This window comes from Rhopalosiphum maidis, chromosome 3 (genome assembly GCF_003676215.2).
Source record: "Rhopalosiphum maidis isolate BTI-1 chromosome 3, ASM367621v3, whole genome shotgun sequence".
In the NCBI taxonomy this organism is placed as follows: Eukaryota; Metazoa; Arthropoda; class Insecta; order Hemiptera; family Aphididae; genus Rhopalosiphum; species Rhopalosiphum maidis.
Window position 1 is genome coordinate 5,282,177 of NC_040879.1, and position 13,658 is coordinate 5,295,834.

At 28.8% G+C, this 13,658-nt stretch overlaps 2 protein-coding genes across 2 annotated transcripts; both read left to right on the plus strand.

The window, feature by feature from the left end:
- Positions 1–466: 466 nt before the first annotated feature.
- LOC113560106 (gastrula zinc finger protein XlCGF71.1-like) lies at positions 467–1,096 on the plus strand. Its single transcript, XM_026965880.1, has one exon. It carries the CDS (start codon positions 467–469, stop codon positions 1,094–1,096), a length of 630 nt encoding a protein of 209 aa, XP_026821681.1.
- A 7,003-nt stretch (positions 1,097–8,099) lies between these two features.
- LOC113560179 lies at positions 8,100–12,726 on the plus strand. Its single transcript, XM_026965935.1, has 5 exons — positions 8,100–8,185; positions 9,676–9,882; positions 11,026–11,180; positions 12,005–12,241; positions 12,650–12,726. The coding sequence occupies exons 1-5, from the start codon at positions 8,119–8,121 to the stop codon at positions 12,653–12,655; spliced, it is 672 nt and encodes a 223-aa protein (XP_026821736.1). The 5' UTR covers positions 8,100–8,118; the 3' UTR covers positions 12,656–12,726.
- The last annotated feature ends 932 nt before the right edge of the window (positions 12,727–13,658 follow it).

Consider the following 13,658-nt stretch of genomic DNA (forward strand, 5'->3'; position numbering starts at 1 on the left):
ACAGTTGGTAGGTACCACGTTTCATTAAAAATATTCAGCTTCCATTAATTTTTTTAAACTTAAAGCCCAAATTATGTAAAATACGTATGTATAACAAATCTCACTAAATCTTCGTAGTTTATTTTTTTCCTTTATTTTTCGAATTTATTTAGTAGTTGTAAACTCGCTGTGTGTAAACGTTGCTTAAAAATACCGTTTCGATTGCCTAGCGTCGGCTAGGGGCGGAGTCACTATCTATGAGTTCATTTGACGTTGACTCTAAAAATGGTATAGTAACTAACACAAATTGTTATTTCATAACATAAATGAATGAAGTACAAGTTTTTGACTATTAATCGGTATACTATTATATATCACGAAACAAACAATTAAAATAAATAATTTCACATGTAGCGAATTGACAAGTACGTAAGAGACTATACCTGTATGCTGTTTATGACAAAAGTTCACTTAAATCTACAATATAATGGCACATCTGTGGACACATATAGACAAGAACACGTATCTGTGCAACGTTTGTGGTAAGAGGTTCACCAATAATAGTGAGTTGAAAATCCATAGACAAAATCACAAGGGAGAAAAGCCATACTTGTGTAAAATTTGCAACAAATCGTACGTTCAAAATAGTAGTCTGACGGTCCACCACCGAATTCATACAGGAGAAAAGCCATACCAGTGCAAAGTTTGCGAAAAATCATTCATTCATAGCAGTAGTCTGACGGTCCACCGCCGAGTTCACACGGGAGAGAAGCCATACCAGTGCGAAGTTTGTGAAAAATTGTTCGCTCAAAGTAGTAGTCTAACGGTTCACCGCCGAATTCACACTGGGGAGAAGCCATACAAGTGCAAAGTTTGCGAAAAAACGTTCACTCATAACAGTAGTCTAACGGTCCACCGCCGAATTCACACGGGAGAAAAGCCATACAAATGTGACTCGTGTGAAAAATTATTCGCTCATAACAATAGTCTGAAAGCACATATTTTCCATTGGCATACAAGAGAAAAACCATACTTGTGCTACATTTGCGGTAAATCCTTCAGTCATTCTAATAATCTTATAGCACATCAGAGGATTCACATTAACTGGTTTTTATGATATAGCTGTATTTCTGTGTTTTTCTCGTGTTCTATTTATTTAAAATAAACTGCGATTCAAAGTCTACATCAAAACATAGACGTTTGTGATTTTATTTTTATATTATTGAATATAAGTACACATTTTTTTCGACACATAAAAATAAACAATGCATTAACAAAAAAAACGGTTAATTTGAAAATGTTTAAAAGGTCAAATGATTATTTGACTCGTGACATAAATGCCTGTACTCTAACGAATCTTTACATTCAGTGCGTTGTATAATAAACGGTTTTTATTTAATTTAATTTAATTTTTAGTAAACAATATGATTATATGATAATTTTAATAGAATAGATCAATATAGTGATCGTATTTATAGCATTATTGAATATATATAATACGGTAAATGATATGTTATATCGGAAAATAACGTTATTCGACGGTTATTAACGTTATTTAGCAACAAATGTGGGAATTATCTGTACTTTTTTAGTGAATAACATTAATAACCGTATGAAATGGTAAATTTTGATTATAAAATAATGCCCAACGAGCGATTATTATAAAGTAATCGCTAAACTTATTGTAGTACTAATTGGGTAATGGGTAAACCAATAAAACTTTATTGGGCACAGATATCTAGCTGATAAGGCGTAGATACCTACATTTATTATAATATCGGTGGAGGTTACATTTGAAAATAACATGCCTAACGAAAAATTATATAAATAATTACCTTAGTATGTGTACAACTGTCGTCATATGTAGTATGCACTATATTTATTTGAAATGACTATTGACATACAGACCGTTTATACAACTTTCAACGCAAAAATGAAAAATATTCTTATGAACAACGGTTCAGTGAATATAATGATGTTATTGAACAAGTTAAAAAATCAAAAACGTGTTTAAAAGTTGTTGATGTAAGTAAAACAATGAAAGAATATTTTGTAGTATATAAATAAGATATTTAAATAAAAAATAAAAAAAAAATGCCTTATTGGACCAGTTAACAAAACAAATGTTGTATTGTACTGCGTAAAAATCGACGAATTGTTTGATATATTCTTCACGAAACACATTCTGCTATAAGCCGTGGAGGACGAAATCGTACGAAGATTGAACTGAAAAATAAATATTGCAATATAACACACGAAACAGTTATGATTTTCTTAAAATAACGTATTCAATGCCAGAAAAACGCAATACACCCAAGAATAGGATTAGAATCCAAACCAATTTTAGAGTCAACTTTCAACTCATGGGCACAAGTTGATCTTAGAGACATACAGTCCCAACATTATAATGACTCTCGCTTCATAATATATTACCAGGATCATATGTTAATAATTATTAGTTTTTACAAGGTCTACCGGACTCCGCCACCCATATACTATTGGATTTTCACAAGACTGCATACTTTTGGTGGCTACTATAGTTGCGTTCCGCGGTAAAAATTTCTTCTGAATTTCGGCACGAAATTTAAAATTAAATCAACTGAAATACGTAAATTAAAATTAAAAAAGCTTAATTTTCCTTCACATTTTTATGCAGGTAGGTGAAAAATGATGTTAGGTTTTTTTTTAATGTTGGCACTGATTAAAACGTATATGATGTTTCTAAAGGTTAAAAATGTTTTTTTGATATTAAAATCTGTTATTAAACAGTTAAGTTTTTATTAAAAAATGTTGGCACTGGTAAAAACGTATAGGTATGTTATTTATTGAAGTTAAAAATTTTAGTATAATTTAGTAAAAGTCGTTGGTATTATGGCACTGGTAAAAACTTAGATGATAGTATTTGTATAAATTCAATTATGTCAATTTGGTTTTCTTCTAACCGTTTCATAGCATTTCTAATGTTTTTATTTAAATAAATAATATATGCTATACAAGTATTTTTAGTACAGTAATATCGATCAATATTATTTTTTAAATTTTTATGGAAACGAAATTTATATCCATCAATTACAAATATAGTGCGATTTTTTCACTCAAAATTTCATTTGACATTGCGTTCTGTTCTTCTTACCTACTATAATAGTCGTGACCACTAGCATCCATAGATATTACAGTGAAACTTCCTTTAACGTTCACCTTTATGTAACGATAGTTTTCCGTGATCCTATCAAGTGTTATGGCATGTATTGTCACCAATAGCAGTCATTATTTATTGTCCCTTCGGTGATCGTTAATTGGAAGTTTCACTGTATGTATTACAATATTTGTAATAAAAATAAAACTAGGTAACAGTGAGAGGATAGTAAGTTAACATATAAGTATAGTTAATATATTATTTATATTACCTACTCCTGCAGGAGGAATTATTATTGAGGGGTTCGTAAATTTCTATAACGCGACAAGAGAGGAATTATTATTCCTAATTTAGGAATAATTATTGCTCTATCAGGAATATATAAGAATGGAAATTGTATATTCGTAATAAATGAAAACTTTTTTGTGTTATAACAATTATTGACACTGACGATTTGAGCTTATAGGCTAAATATGGCTTATCGAATATGATAAGTCTGTGTGAGTCAATAATTAATGTATACCGATCCATGGTCGATGATCTGTTTGGAGGGGCATTTTATGCTATTTTTCGAAGGTCAAATCGTCACTTATATATTAATTGAAAACAATTTTTACAGATATTAGTATAGTTAAATATTGTTTTAATGTAAATATTACATTGATGTAAATTTTTTTTTATCTTGATACTTTGTACATTTGTTATTCACATATTCACTGATGATATTTTTAATGTTATATATAATTTAATATTCAGTAAGACTATTTGATTTAAATATGACAATGTAAAAATAAATAGTTTATTTGTAAAGGGTGCTTCCTTTTCTTATAAGATTATTTTAATGTAAATAGTGTAACTGTGAGAATAGAATATTTAATAATACTTATGTACTAGCATTATATTATATTATATCTATACATCGGCTATTTTAAATAATAGAATAATATTTTCAGCATTGCGTCCTTTATAAAATCAATTGACTATTTAAATAAAGAAAAAAACCAATTCCGTTTTTATATAATTAGAAATTATTTTATTAAAATATCAGCTAATATTAATTTAATAATAAATGATTGTCTATATTGTCTGTAAGTATCACAATAATGTTCGTGTTCCATACATTTTTGAGCATATAAAATACATTTTTTAGTTTATTTTATAGTTAATTTTGATGATTTTAATAATAAAAATTAATTATATACATTTATTATAAATTAATATAATAATAATAATATAATTACTCCTGGCCCTTGGGTCGATTGACCGCACGGCACTAGAATTTTTTTCCAAGGGAGTGGGGCAAAGTGGGGCAAATATTTTTGTTATATGGGCTAAGTTTTTTTCAAATTTTTTGAAATTGTATTAAATTTTTTCGTTATTAGACAATAATAGTATAGGAATCAATAGTAAAAGACCAAAGATTTTATTTGTTCAAACTTCATTTATTCTATTATTACAATTTATAATAAATTCAATTTAATGATAATGTTCTATGACTTTATTATATCGTACATATTTTTCAGTAGGGTACTGGTGAGGGGACTGAACTGTTTTCTGGGGGGGCTAAAGCCCCACCATGCCGCCCCCTTGGCACCGTGCCTGCCAAGCTTACACACACTTTGACATGTCCCTCTTCGAAGCTTTTTTGGCCGGATGCAACTCACCTGACGGCTGACACCTACTTATAATAATCTATATAAATTTAAATAATATGTACTGTTTCTTATGCGACACTCGACACATAATATGTTTGCAATAAAATACACGTACGCACACGTCATGATGACGATAAAAATATTATATTATATCGCCTCCCTACTGTTATTGTATATCCTGCAATTTTAAGTCACTATTGAAAATATGTCCGAACGTCTCAAGTCATCGCCGCAAAGTAATTAAGTAATCGAGCTAGTCGGGGGTCTTTAAACGATTAAAAAAAATCCGAACCAACTGGGTTTGCGAAGTTTGACTGAATTTTCTACTCAAATATATATTAAATTAAATATTTTTTGTGGTGCAAGTAGAGCTGTTTTTATTCTTAAAATGTTCAGCACACGTCGTGTAATTTTACGCGCACAATACACCAACACCTATCATAATCCCTGTACCTTTTATCTTTACAAACACACTCGGGGGGGGGGAGTCATTGGGCTTATACATTTATTATAATATATGGTACGATTGCTGCAGTGCAGGCAACTCGCGTAATACAAAACAATCAACTCGAACGGTGTTTTGTGGAATGTTATATTCGTTCGTCGAGGGCTGTTAGTCGTAGATATTTTCATGGTACTTTTTTGTATATATGTATATTATATGTGTGTATATCGTACGGTGTCGGCAGGTGTATAGATGTCGGCGGCGGCGGCGGACACCCTTAGAAAATTCGAAAACGCGACGCTCCGCTAAACAACCCATGTTAAACATTGTATTAACTGCTGCCCATATCAAGGTTATAGTCTCATAAGTGTTTTATTATATTTTTATATTAAAGCGAGTTGCGAGTATTTTAAAATTGTAAATTGTTTATACATCATAAAAAACTCATAACTCGCTTTAAAATAAAAATATAATAAAACGCTTATGAGATGCCCTGGATAATGTTCTTAACTTTAAATTGTATAATAGATCATTTTACTCTAATTTGAGAAATTAATATGATTATAGTTATTTTTGTGAACGTAAAATTTGCGATGTTTCGCGTGGATTAGAGAGAGATAACAAATACTACACTGGCATCTTCTAAAAGGACGCCATACCCGCGTGTGTTGACTCTGTCTTACTAACGTATATCATAACAAATTTCCGTTCAGCAAAACACATTTCGTGATGTTAGCTGTAATATTAGAGTAAATTTCCCTATTATCAAATTTGAAGGCAAGAATATTATCTAGAAAATTATAATATCAATAAAACCATATGTCATTTTCTAGATAATAATATTCTTACCTTTAAATTTGATAATAGGTAAATGCACTCTAATATTAAAGCTAACATCATAAAATGTATTCTGCTGAACGAACATTTTTTATGATGTACGTTAGTAAGATAGAAACAACACACGCGGGGGGTCCTCTTAATCCCACATATTTTCCCTAAATCAAACCGTTCAAACCACACACATTAATATATATTAATAACATATTAAATACAATTATATCGTTTAGCATCGCACACCTGCAGTTAATCATGTTTAATCAAGATCACAAAATCATAAAAAAATTTTTCGAGATTAGGTCTACAGATCAGTTCTATTCCAATATCAAAAAAAAATTACAAAATCACAATTTGGATTATGATTAAAACTTTTTTTTTGGTTTGCCACATTTGATTCCTAAGGCATATTTAACTGTGAATCAAATGTGTTCGATTATGACGACCGCCGTTATACGTTAACATGGAGACCCCCCTCACACACACACACACAATCGATTATACCTGTCCAGTATAAAATATTTATCTATGTGTAAGCATATACTAACCTACTAATTAAATACAATAAACACAACTAATACAATTAATTACGATCCTGTGAAAACAATTTCTACATATTCGCGGTCATTTTACGAGCACGGAGCGCTGAGGGAGTATGAGTAACAATAACGCTAGGTGTATGATATGTATGTTATAATAAAACGTGGTTTGCTCGGTTACACGGCGGACAAAGGAAACGGCACGAAATATACTATAGTATACCACCATATTTGTAAACACCCTTGTCGAACGACGGCCTTGAAAGTGGGTAAAATTTCCGAACACACAAAATATATTGTATTTTATATCATTAGGTTTTGACCCTTTGTTATATTATTTTGTATCAAGTACAGCTGTATAGTTGATGTCAATATGAAAACTGATTGTTTATATAATATTATTATAGTGGACACAATACGATGTATACATGCAATATATATTATGCTCGCGCCCTCGTCCCTCGTCGATAAATTCTTAGTCGCAGTACCATTACTTCTATACATATGTCAAATAGGTATACTATACACGTATACACCGTGTGTATAATATTATATAGTTTGACCGACCACACACGTCGTTTCAGATAAGCAAGAGAATCGTTCAATTGGGTGCCTATGTAAATAATCAGTATTATAAGAATTAGAAAAATGAAGATAGATAGTTAGAAAATTATTACTGATAGGATTCCGATTTCGTACGATTTTTCTTTTTATTTGTATTAATATTTATTACACGTGCGGTCAGATTGCATTGATTATATTTTATTAAAAGAGCTTAGTTCAAAATATAAAACATTCTGGATATTAAAGATGGTTTTTTCAATTTTAACTGAAAAAATTGTAAGAAATATTTTTTGTTTATTTGTGCACTATACTTATTTTGAGTTATTTAAATTTTTTAATGCTGATTTTTTTTTAAATTTATTTTTAATCAATGATAAGAGTTGTAATTCAACGTATTTCACTCATCTTATAAATACAATTACTATAATAACTAATAAACGGTATTATATGCAATAGTGAGATGTAAACCAAAAATAGTTTACATATTTTACTATGAATTTTAAAATATAGTTATTCTATTTTTATAGTACTTTAAATTTGTAAAGTTGTAAATTGTACATTTTTACATTTTTTTGACTTTACCTAATTTTAATTAATTTATTAATATATCTAATATTTATGTTGTCAACGACTAATGTTTATGAACCCTTTCAAAAATAAAGAAACCATCTTTGGCCACAAAACATATTTATAAATAAAAGAATACAGTGACGTACCTACATTGTTCGAACTATCATTCGTATATTATGTATACGACGATGCTCCTGACGCGCAATCGGGGGTAGTCGGTAGAGACCACCACCTGCACGACCGCCGCCGTGATAGCTTATAAAGGTCATGTAGAGAGCGGTTCAGAATCAGTGTGCTACCGTCAGATTTTTAGTTCACTCTTTGGTTTGTGTCCAACTGTAATCTTTAAACGTCTTTCACGTCCGTTACAAATTTAATCGCGGTCGTTTTCAACAAATGATGAAGTCATTTTACATTTTACTTTTTATCACATCCTCCTGGGTGGCAGCCGAGTCAAAACAAAGTGAGTAATGAGTATACATTTATTTATTATAAATATTATTTTATATATGTTCTCATTTATAATTTCGATTTATTATTATTTTATTTTTATAAATATTCTCTTTTAATATTATAGGTTTATCTTTTTTAATAAATTTTAATTTGCTTTAAACTTAGTCTACATTCTGTGGTCGTTATAATTCATTATTATTAGTTATTTAATTAGTATTTTACAATTTTATTCTACTAATAATTATTATTATAATGGAATAATATACATAGAAAATATTAATTGGATTTTGTGATTATTATTTTTAAGTTAAGGTTTATTATGTTTAAGATATTTAAATATTGTTTTATGAATTTAAATACCTGGTAAATACGCGTTTTATATAACTTATACGAAAAAGTGTACAGAATATCTGAATATCGTCTGTATCATAGTAACTATATATTATGTCTCGTTGCAACAATCTTGATTCTTGATGACCATAATCTATTTAGTAAATTATATTCTTATAATTTTTATTAACATATATTTCATAGTTATTTGTCTATATATATTTATGTATCAGATATGATTAGTGTATAGTATATAGATATATTATTCCTATTGATATTGATTAAGCTCATTTATATATAACTGCCTCCAGCGATCCATCCAAAATTTTAATAGAATCATTGTTTAAAAATATAAAAAAAAAACTGTACAAAAGTATATAAATATTTACTAATATAAGTTAATTTAAAATTAGTTGTTAAAGTGATTTTTTTATTATATAGGCTCAAAATCTCATTGGTTTTTATTGAAGACTGTTATGAGTATTTTAAAGTTGTAATATTTTACATAAGTACATACCCATAATTTATTTAAAAATTAAAATATCAATAAAAGCGTATGATATGTTTTAGATCATGGGTCACCAAATGGCGGCCCGCAAACATATTTTATCCGGCCCGCAGACAAAGAATAAATAACAAATATTACGACAGCATTATATGTGTTATTATTTTTGTTAAATATTATTGGTTTTTAAATTATGTAAACATGTGCTTAGAATTTTGTTGGCCTGCGAAAAGTTTTTAGATTCCTAATGTGGCCCTTCAAAAAAAATATTAATTGGAGACCCATGTTCTAGAATCTAGATAATAGATAAATCGACTTTAACGTTAATATTAATGCTAACAGCATACAATTGATTATGTTGAACGTAAATTTTATGTTTTATGTTCGTAATAAGCTGCTCATTAATAGTTTTTTCTTCTAAATATAATATATAATAAACCTCGAAAAATATGCACCTGCTTAAAATAATCGCTTTCAAATACCTACACCAACATTATAAACATTTATTGACTACAACCATATTCTCTGACCATTGTGATAATATTGGCGAGATGACATTATCTCCTCAATACAGCTATATTTGCATGTGAAATAAACAAAAACAAAACTATGAAAATAATAAAATACGCATATAGTTTAATGCTTTATTTATGTTTTGTATCTAGAAATCATAGGTTATGCCCAGCAACCATCATGTCCTCCACTTGGACTAGGAGAGTACTTTGAGGTGGCAACGATACAAACAAGGTCGCGAATGTACGGTTGCGCTTACTTAGAAAAAGATACAGTATTGAGCAAAACTCCACTGTTGAATTTGTGGCTTGAACGTCCCGTGGAAACCAGTGTACACGGACATTGCGATGACCTGACTTGTACGTATAACAAATCATTATTATTGTCACAAATCACAATACGTGAAAGGTTACGTTTAGTGCGGGTCAGCGTATTGAGCTAGGTGTATTTCTTGTAGAATATGTTACTAATTACTGTGAATGTCCACAGTTGATAAATGCCGACAATCACCTAAATTGGCGAATGTTGAAAAATGAAAAAAAAAAAATGTAGACATTTACTAGTGAATCAATATAAATTTTATCATTATGTCAACACTAACTTTGGAATATGATGACATTCACAGTAACATACATAGGTTTTGGGTGTGCAGTAAGTGTAGGAACTCTTAATAACTGTATGCATATTTAAATACCTATATGGGCTAACGATAATACTACTGCACATTTATAATGTAAAATATTTAATAAACTCGTTAATTACATATATCACATTATCAGTGCCGAGTTAGTTTAATTATCATTTCCAAACGTATTATATATTACCTATGTGTTTTAGGTACACGTTCAATATTGTCCGTAATATGAAACAGATATCTATTCAGCGGCGGATCCAATAATTTTGTTAAGGGGAAGGGCACATTATTTATATTGTCAGTAAATTAATACAAACTATTTATTAAATATTTAAATTAATAAGAAATAGATGAATTAAGTTTTAATACCGACTGTCCGACTATATAGGTATTTATTTAGATTTTAAAATCATATCTATAAATAAATAAATAAAAATGACCATTTCTCAACATTTTTATGTTGTCCTTTGACGGAGCCTTTGTGCAACGTCCAACCTGTATCTGCCGCTGGCTCTGTATATAATAAAATGCAATTAAAACTTATATTCCTAGTTGGGGAATAGCATTTTATTTAATTATATTATACCTAACTAGTAACTACTATATGTATTTAAAGACAATTAATTAATAACATTTTTATTTATTTATTAAATATTGCGGTGGGATAAAAATACAATATAAACACTAAACAGTAATAAATAATGTATGAACTATGCATTTTTCACATAATATTTAATACATAAAAACATATATGACAATAATTAATTAAATATCAACCTACATTTTAGGTACATTATTTTAATTTAGAAATAAAAAACAAATATACTTATCATACTCGTGTATTTGTTCTGTTGTTATGCTCTATTAGCCATGGACCACTTCGTTTTTGAATGTATTACAAAATACTTTCCGCACAGTACTGACGAGTTTATTCAAGGCTGGCATTATCTAACGCTATTAGAACGTAGGCCATACATGAAAAATAATACTGAAGTCAAATCGACATTGTTCTACAGGTGTGCCGTGAGTATACAATATTTACGTATTATTTAATATTACATATTATTATAATAGACAAATTCGTACAACAACCTATTTTATTATTTTATTTATGGAGAGGGGAAGCACACGATTGATGATCATTATAATACATACAATATAGGTTTTGACTTTTCAGACGGATGATTGTTGATACAATATTTGTTATTGGTAACTTAGATCATTATACAAAAAAAAAAAAATGTATCTTCTGCAGCAAATAAAAAATAATTATAAACAAACAATAGATCTATAGGCTAGGCATAAGTATACTAAAATACTAGAAATAGATACCACCGGAAAACGATAAATATGCTCATACATCTCCCTCAAATTAAAATTGTATACAGACATATAGATACAGTCAAATTAATGAGGTCCTCCTCGTGTTTTACCAATGTCCAATATATAAATTATTAACTAAACGTTATTTGATGGTTAGATTATCCAAATAATAACAATACATGGGTATTTTTACAATGAATAAATATAATATGATATGTTTAACATAACGTTTAATTGTTAACGGATACCAATCATAACTAGTCAAGAACCTTTAAAAAAAAAAATATAGAATGAAAAAATCATTTAAATTTTAGTAGTATCATTGATAGCTTGTTTCGTTTTTTTTAAACTAAAATTTAACACGTACGTAATTAGCATTAATATTATAGTTGAATTTATAGGCGTAAAACAGAATATCATCGACGGTTGTGGAATGGGAGGGGGAGGCGTTTCAGTGTACTTGCACTAGTTATATAATTTACTGTTAATTGATTTTTTTTCTCTTTATACGTTTTGGTCCACAGGTTTACGATATGCATGACGCTTCTTCGGAGGGAGTGAAGATAATTAGAATGGCGATCAGCGCACCAAGAGTTGGGATGATGCATGAAAGTCAGTGCGACGGCCTATCAAAAACTATGGGACAGGATAACTTACCTTACGTTCCCGAAGGTCGACGAACATGGCCCAATGGCTCGCTGTACTTGTACCTGTTGGGAAAACCATTAATAGAACCCCGCCCAAAAAAAGAAGAACCTAAAGTAAGTACCTTACCAGTTGTTCAATCTTTAAGATTTAGCGTGAAGGCATATTTATTTTTTACGAGTGATCAAAGTTCAAAATTAGATGACATTAGATATTAATTCGTATAGGTAACAACGATTTGTTCATTTAAGATCCTTTTATTAATTATTCAAAAATTTGAAACACCCATTACAGTGGTTACTTAATGACAGTGTATACTTGACACTTTCTATATAGCAGAGAAAATTCCTCGGTTTTTATTTTTAATAATACAATTATAATATTAAACAAATAGTTTGTTTTGGGCTTTAAAATAGCGTCATTTTCAGAATTATTGTGTTACTAATGGCAATGTGATTCAGAAAATATACAGATATCTTAATTTTGATTGTCCAAAAATCAATTTTATGTTGTAATATTTTTAGATATAATAAGAGGATGGCTGCACAGTTATAACAAGTCGTCCAACAACTAAAACCAGCTACTACATCTACGATACCCACCTTTACAGAAGATCACTTTTTATATATTTTACTATAAGTGAATTATACATTATATTTATATATCTTAAAAATTGCATATCAATCGTATAATAAATATTTTTTTTTTAATAAAGGCATTTATATAATTAAATCTGCTTGACTTTTTATTACTTGATTTACCTTTATGATTTATTCTCATACAAGTATATGATTATTTTTTTCAAAACAAATTTGTACGCATTTTTTTGAGGAGAAGAGAATAAATATATTTTCATAACAAAAATCAATATTTTAATTTTTTTTTATAGATACAAATATAATTTTATTAATAATGTATTTTTCGTTGTTATGAGTGTTATAGCATCCTTCGTGTATTTGTAATATAATTGATAACAATATAAATAATTTATGGTGATTGGTAACTTCTAATACAACTTCACCTATTGCCTGTTTGGCAAAATACAATGCTTGAATAGAATAAATACTATTAAAACTCTCTAGAAAAAAATGTTTAAGAATAATAAACTGTCTTTAAGTTGTTATGTGGTCTATCAAAATATAATGTAAAATAAACACCAGACTGGTTTTTAGTGTTGATGAAGTATTTTTTTTTCAATACAATGTTCATGGTACTTAAAAAATATCAACGATTTATTAGACTTACTAATTCTATTATTAATGTTGGTGAAACATGACAGAAGAAAGAGTTTAATTTAAAAGTGTATGAATATCAAGTATTACAATCTTAACCATTGTTTAATAAAGCTGATGGTATACATATATAACCTTGTTAATAAAATATAATGTATATAAGATAAAAAGCTTTAATACTATTAATAGTTTTAAAAGAATGTAATTCTATGAAGTTAATTAGTAATTACTAACAAAAATAATGAGGAATTTATTATTATAGGTTCATTATATAAATGTCCTTTATTTATAGACACAATAC

Bases quoted from the DNA above. Each gene is read 5' to 3' on its own strand.
- LOC113560179 (XM_026965935.1), top strand. From the start codon at position 8,119: ATGATGAAGTCATTTTACATTTTACTTTTTATCACATCCTCCTGGGTG. The intron at 8,186-9,675 runs GTGAGTAATGAG...TTTTGTATCTAG, and splicing joins GGCAGCCGAGTCAAAACAAA to AAATCATAGGTTATGCCCAG. The intron at 11,181-12,004 runs GTGAGTATACAA...TTTGGTCCACAG, and splicing joins CATTGTTCTACAGGTGTGCC to GTTTACGATATGCATGACGC.
- LOC113560106 (XM_026965880.1), top strand. From the start codon at position 467: ATGGCACATCTGTGGACACATATAGACAAGAACACGTATCTGTGCAAC.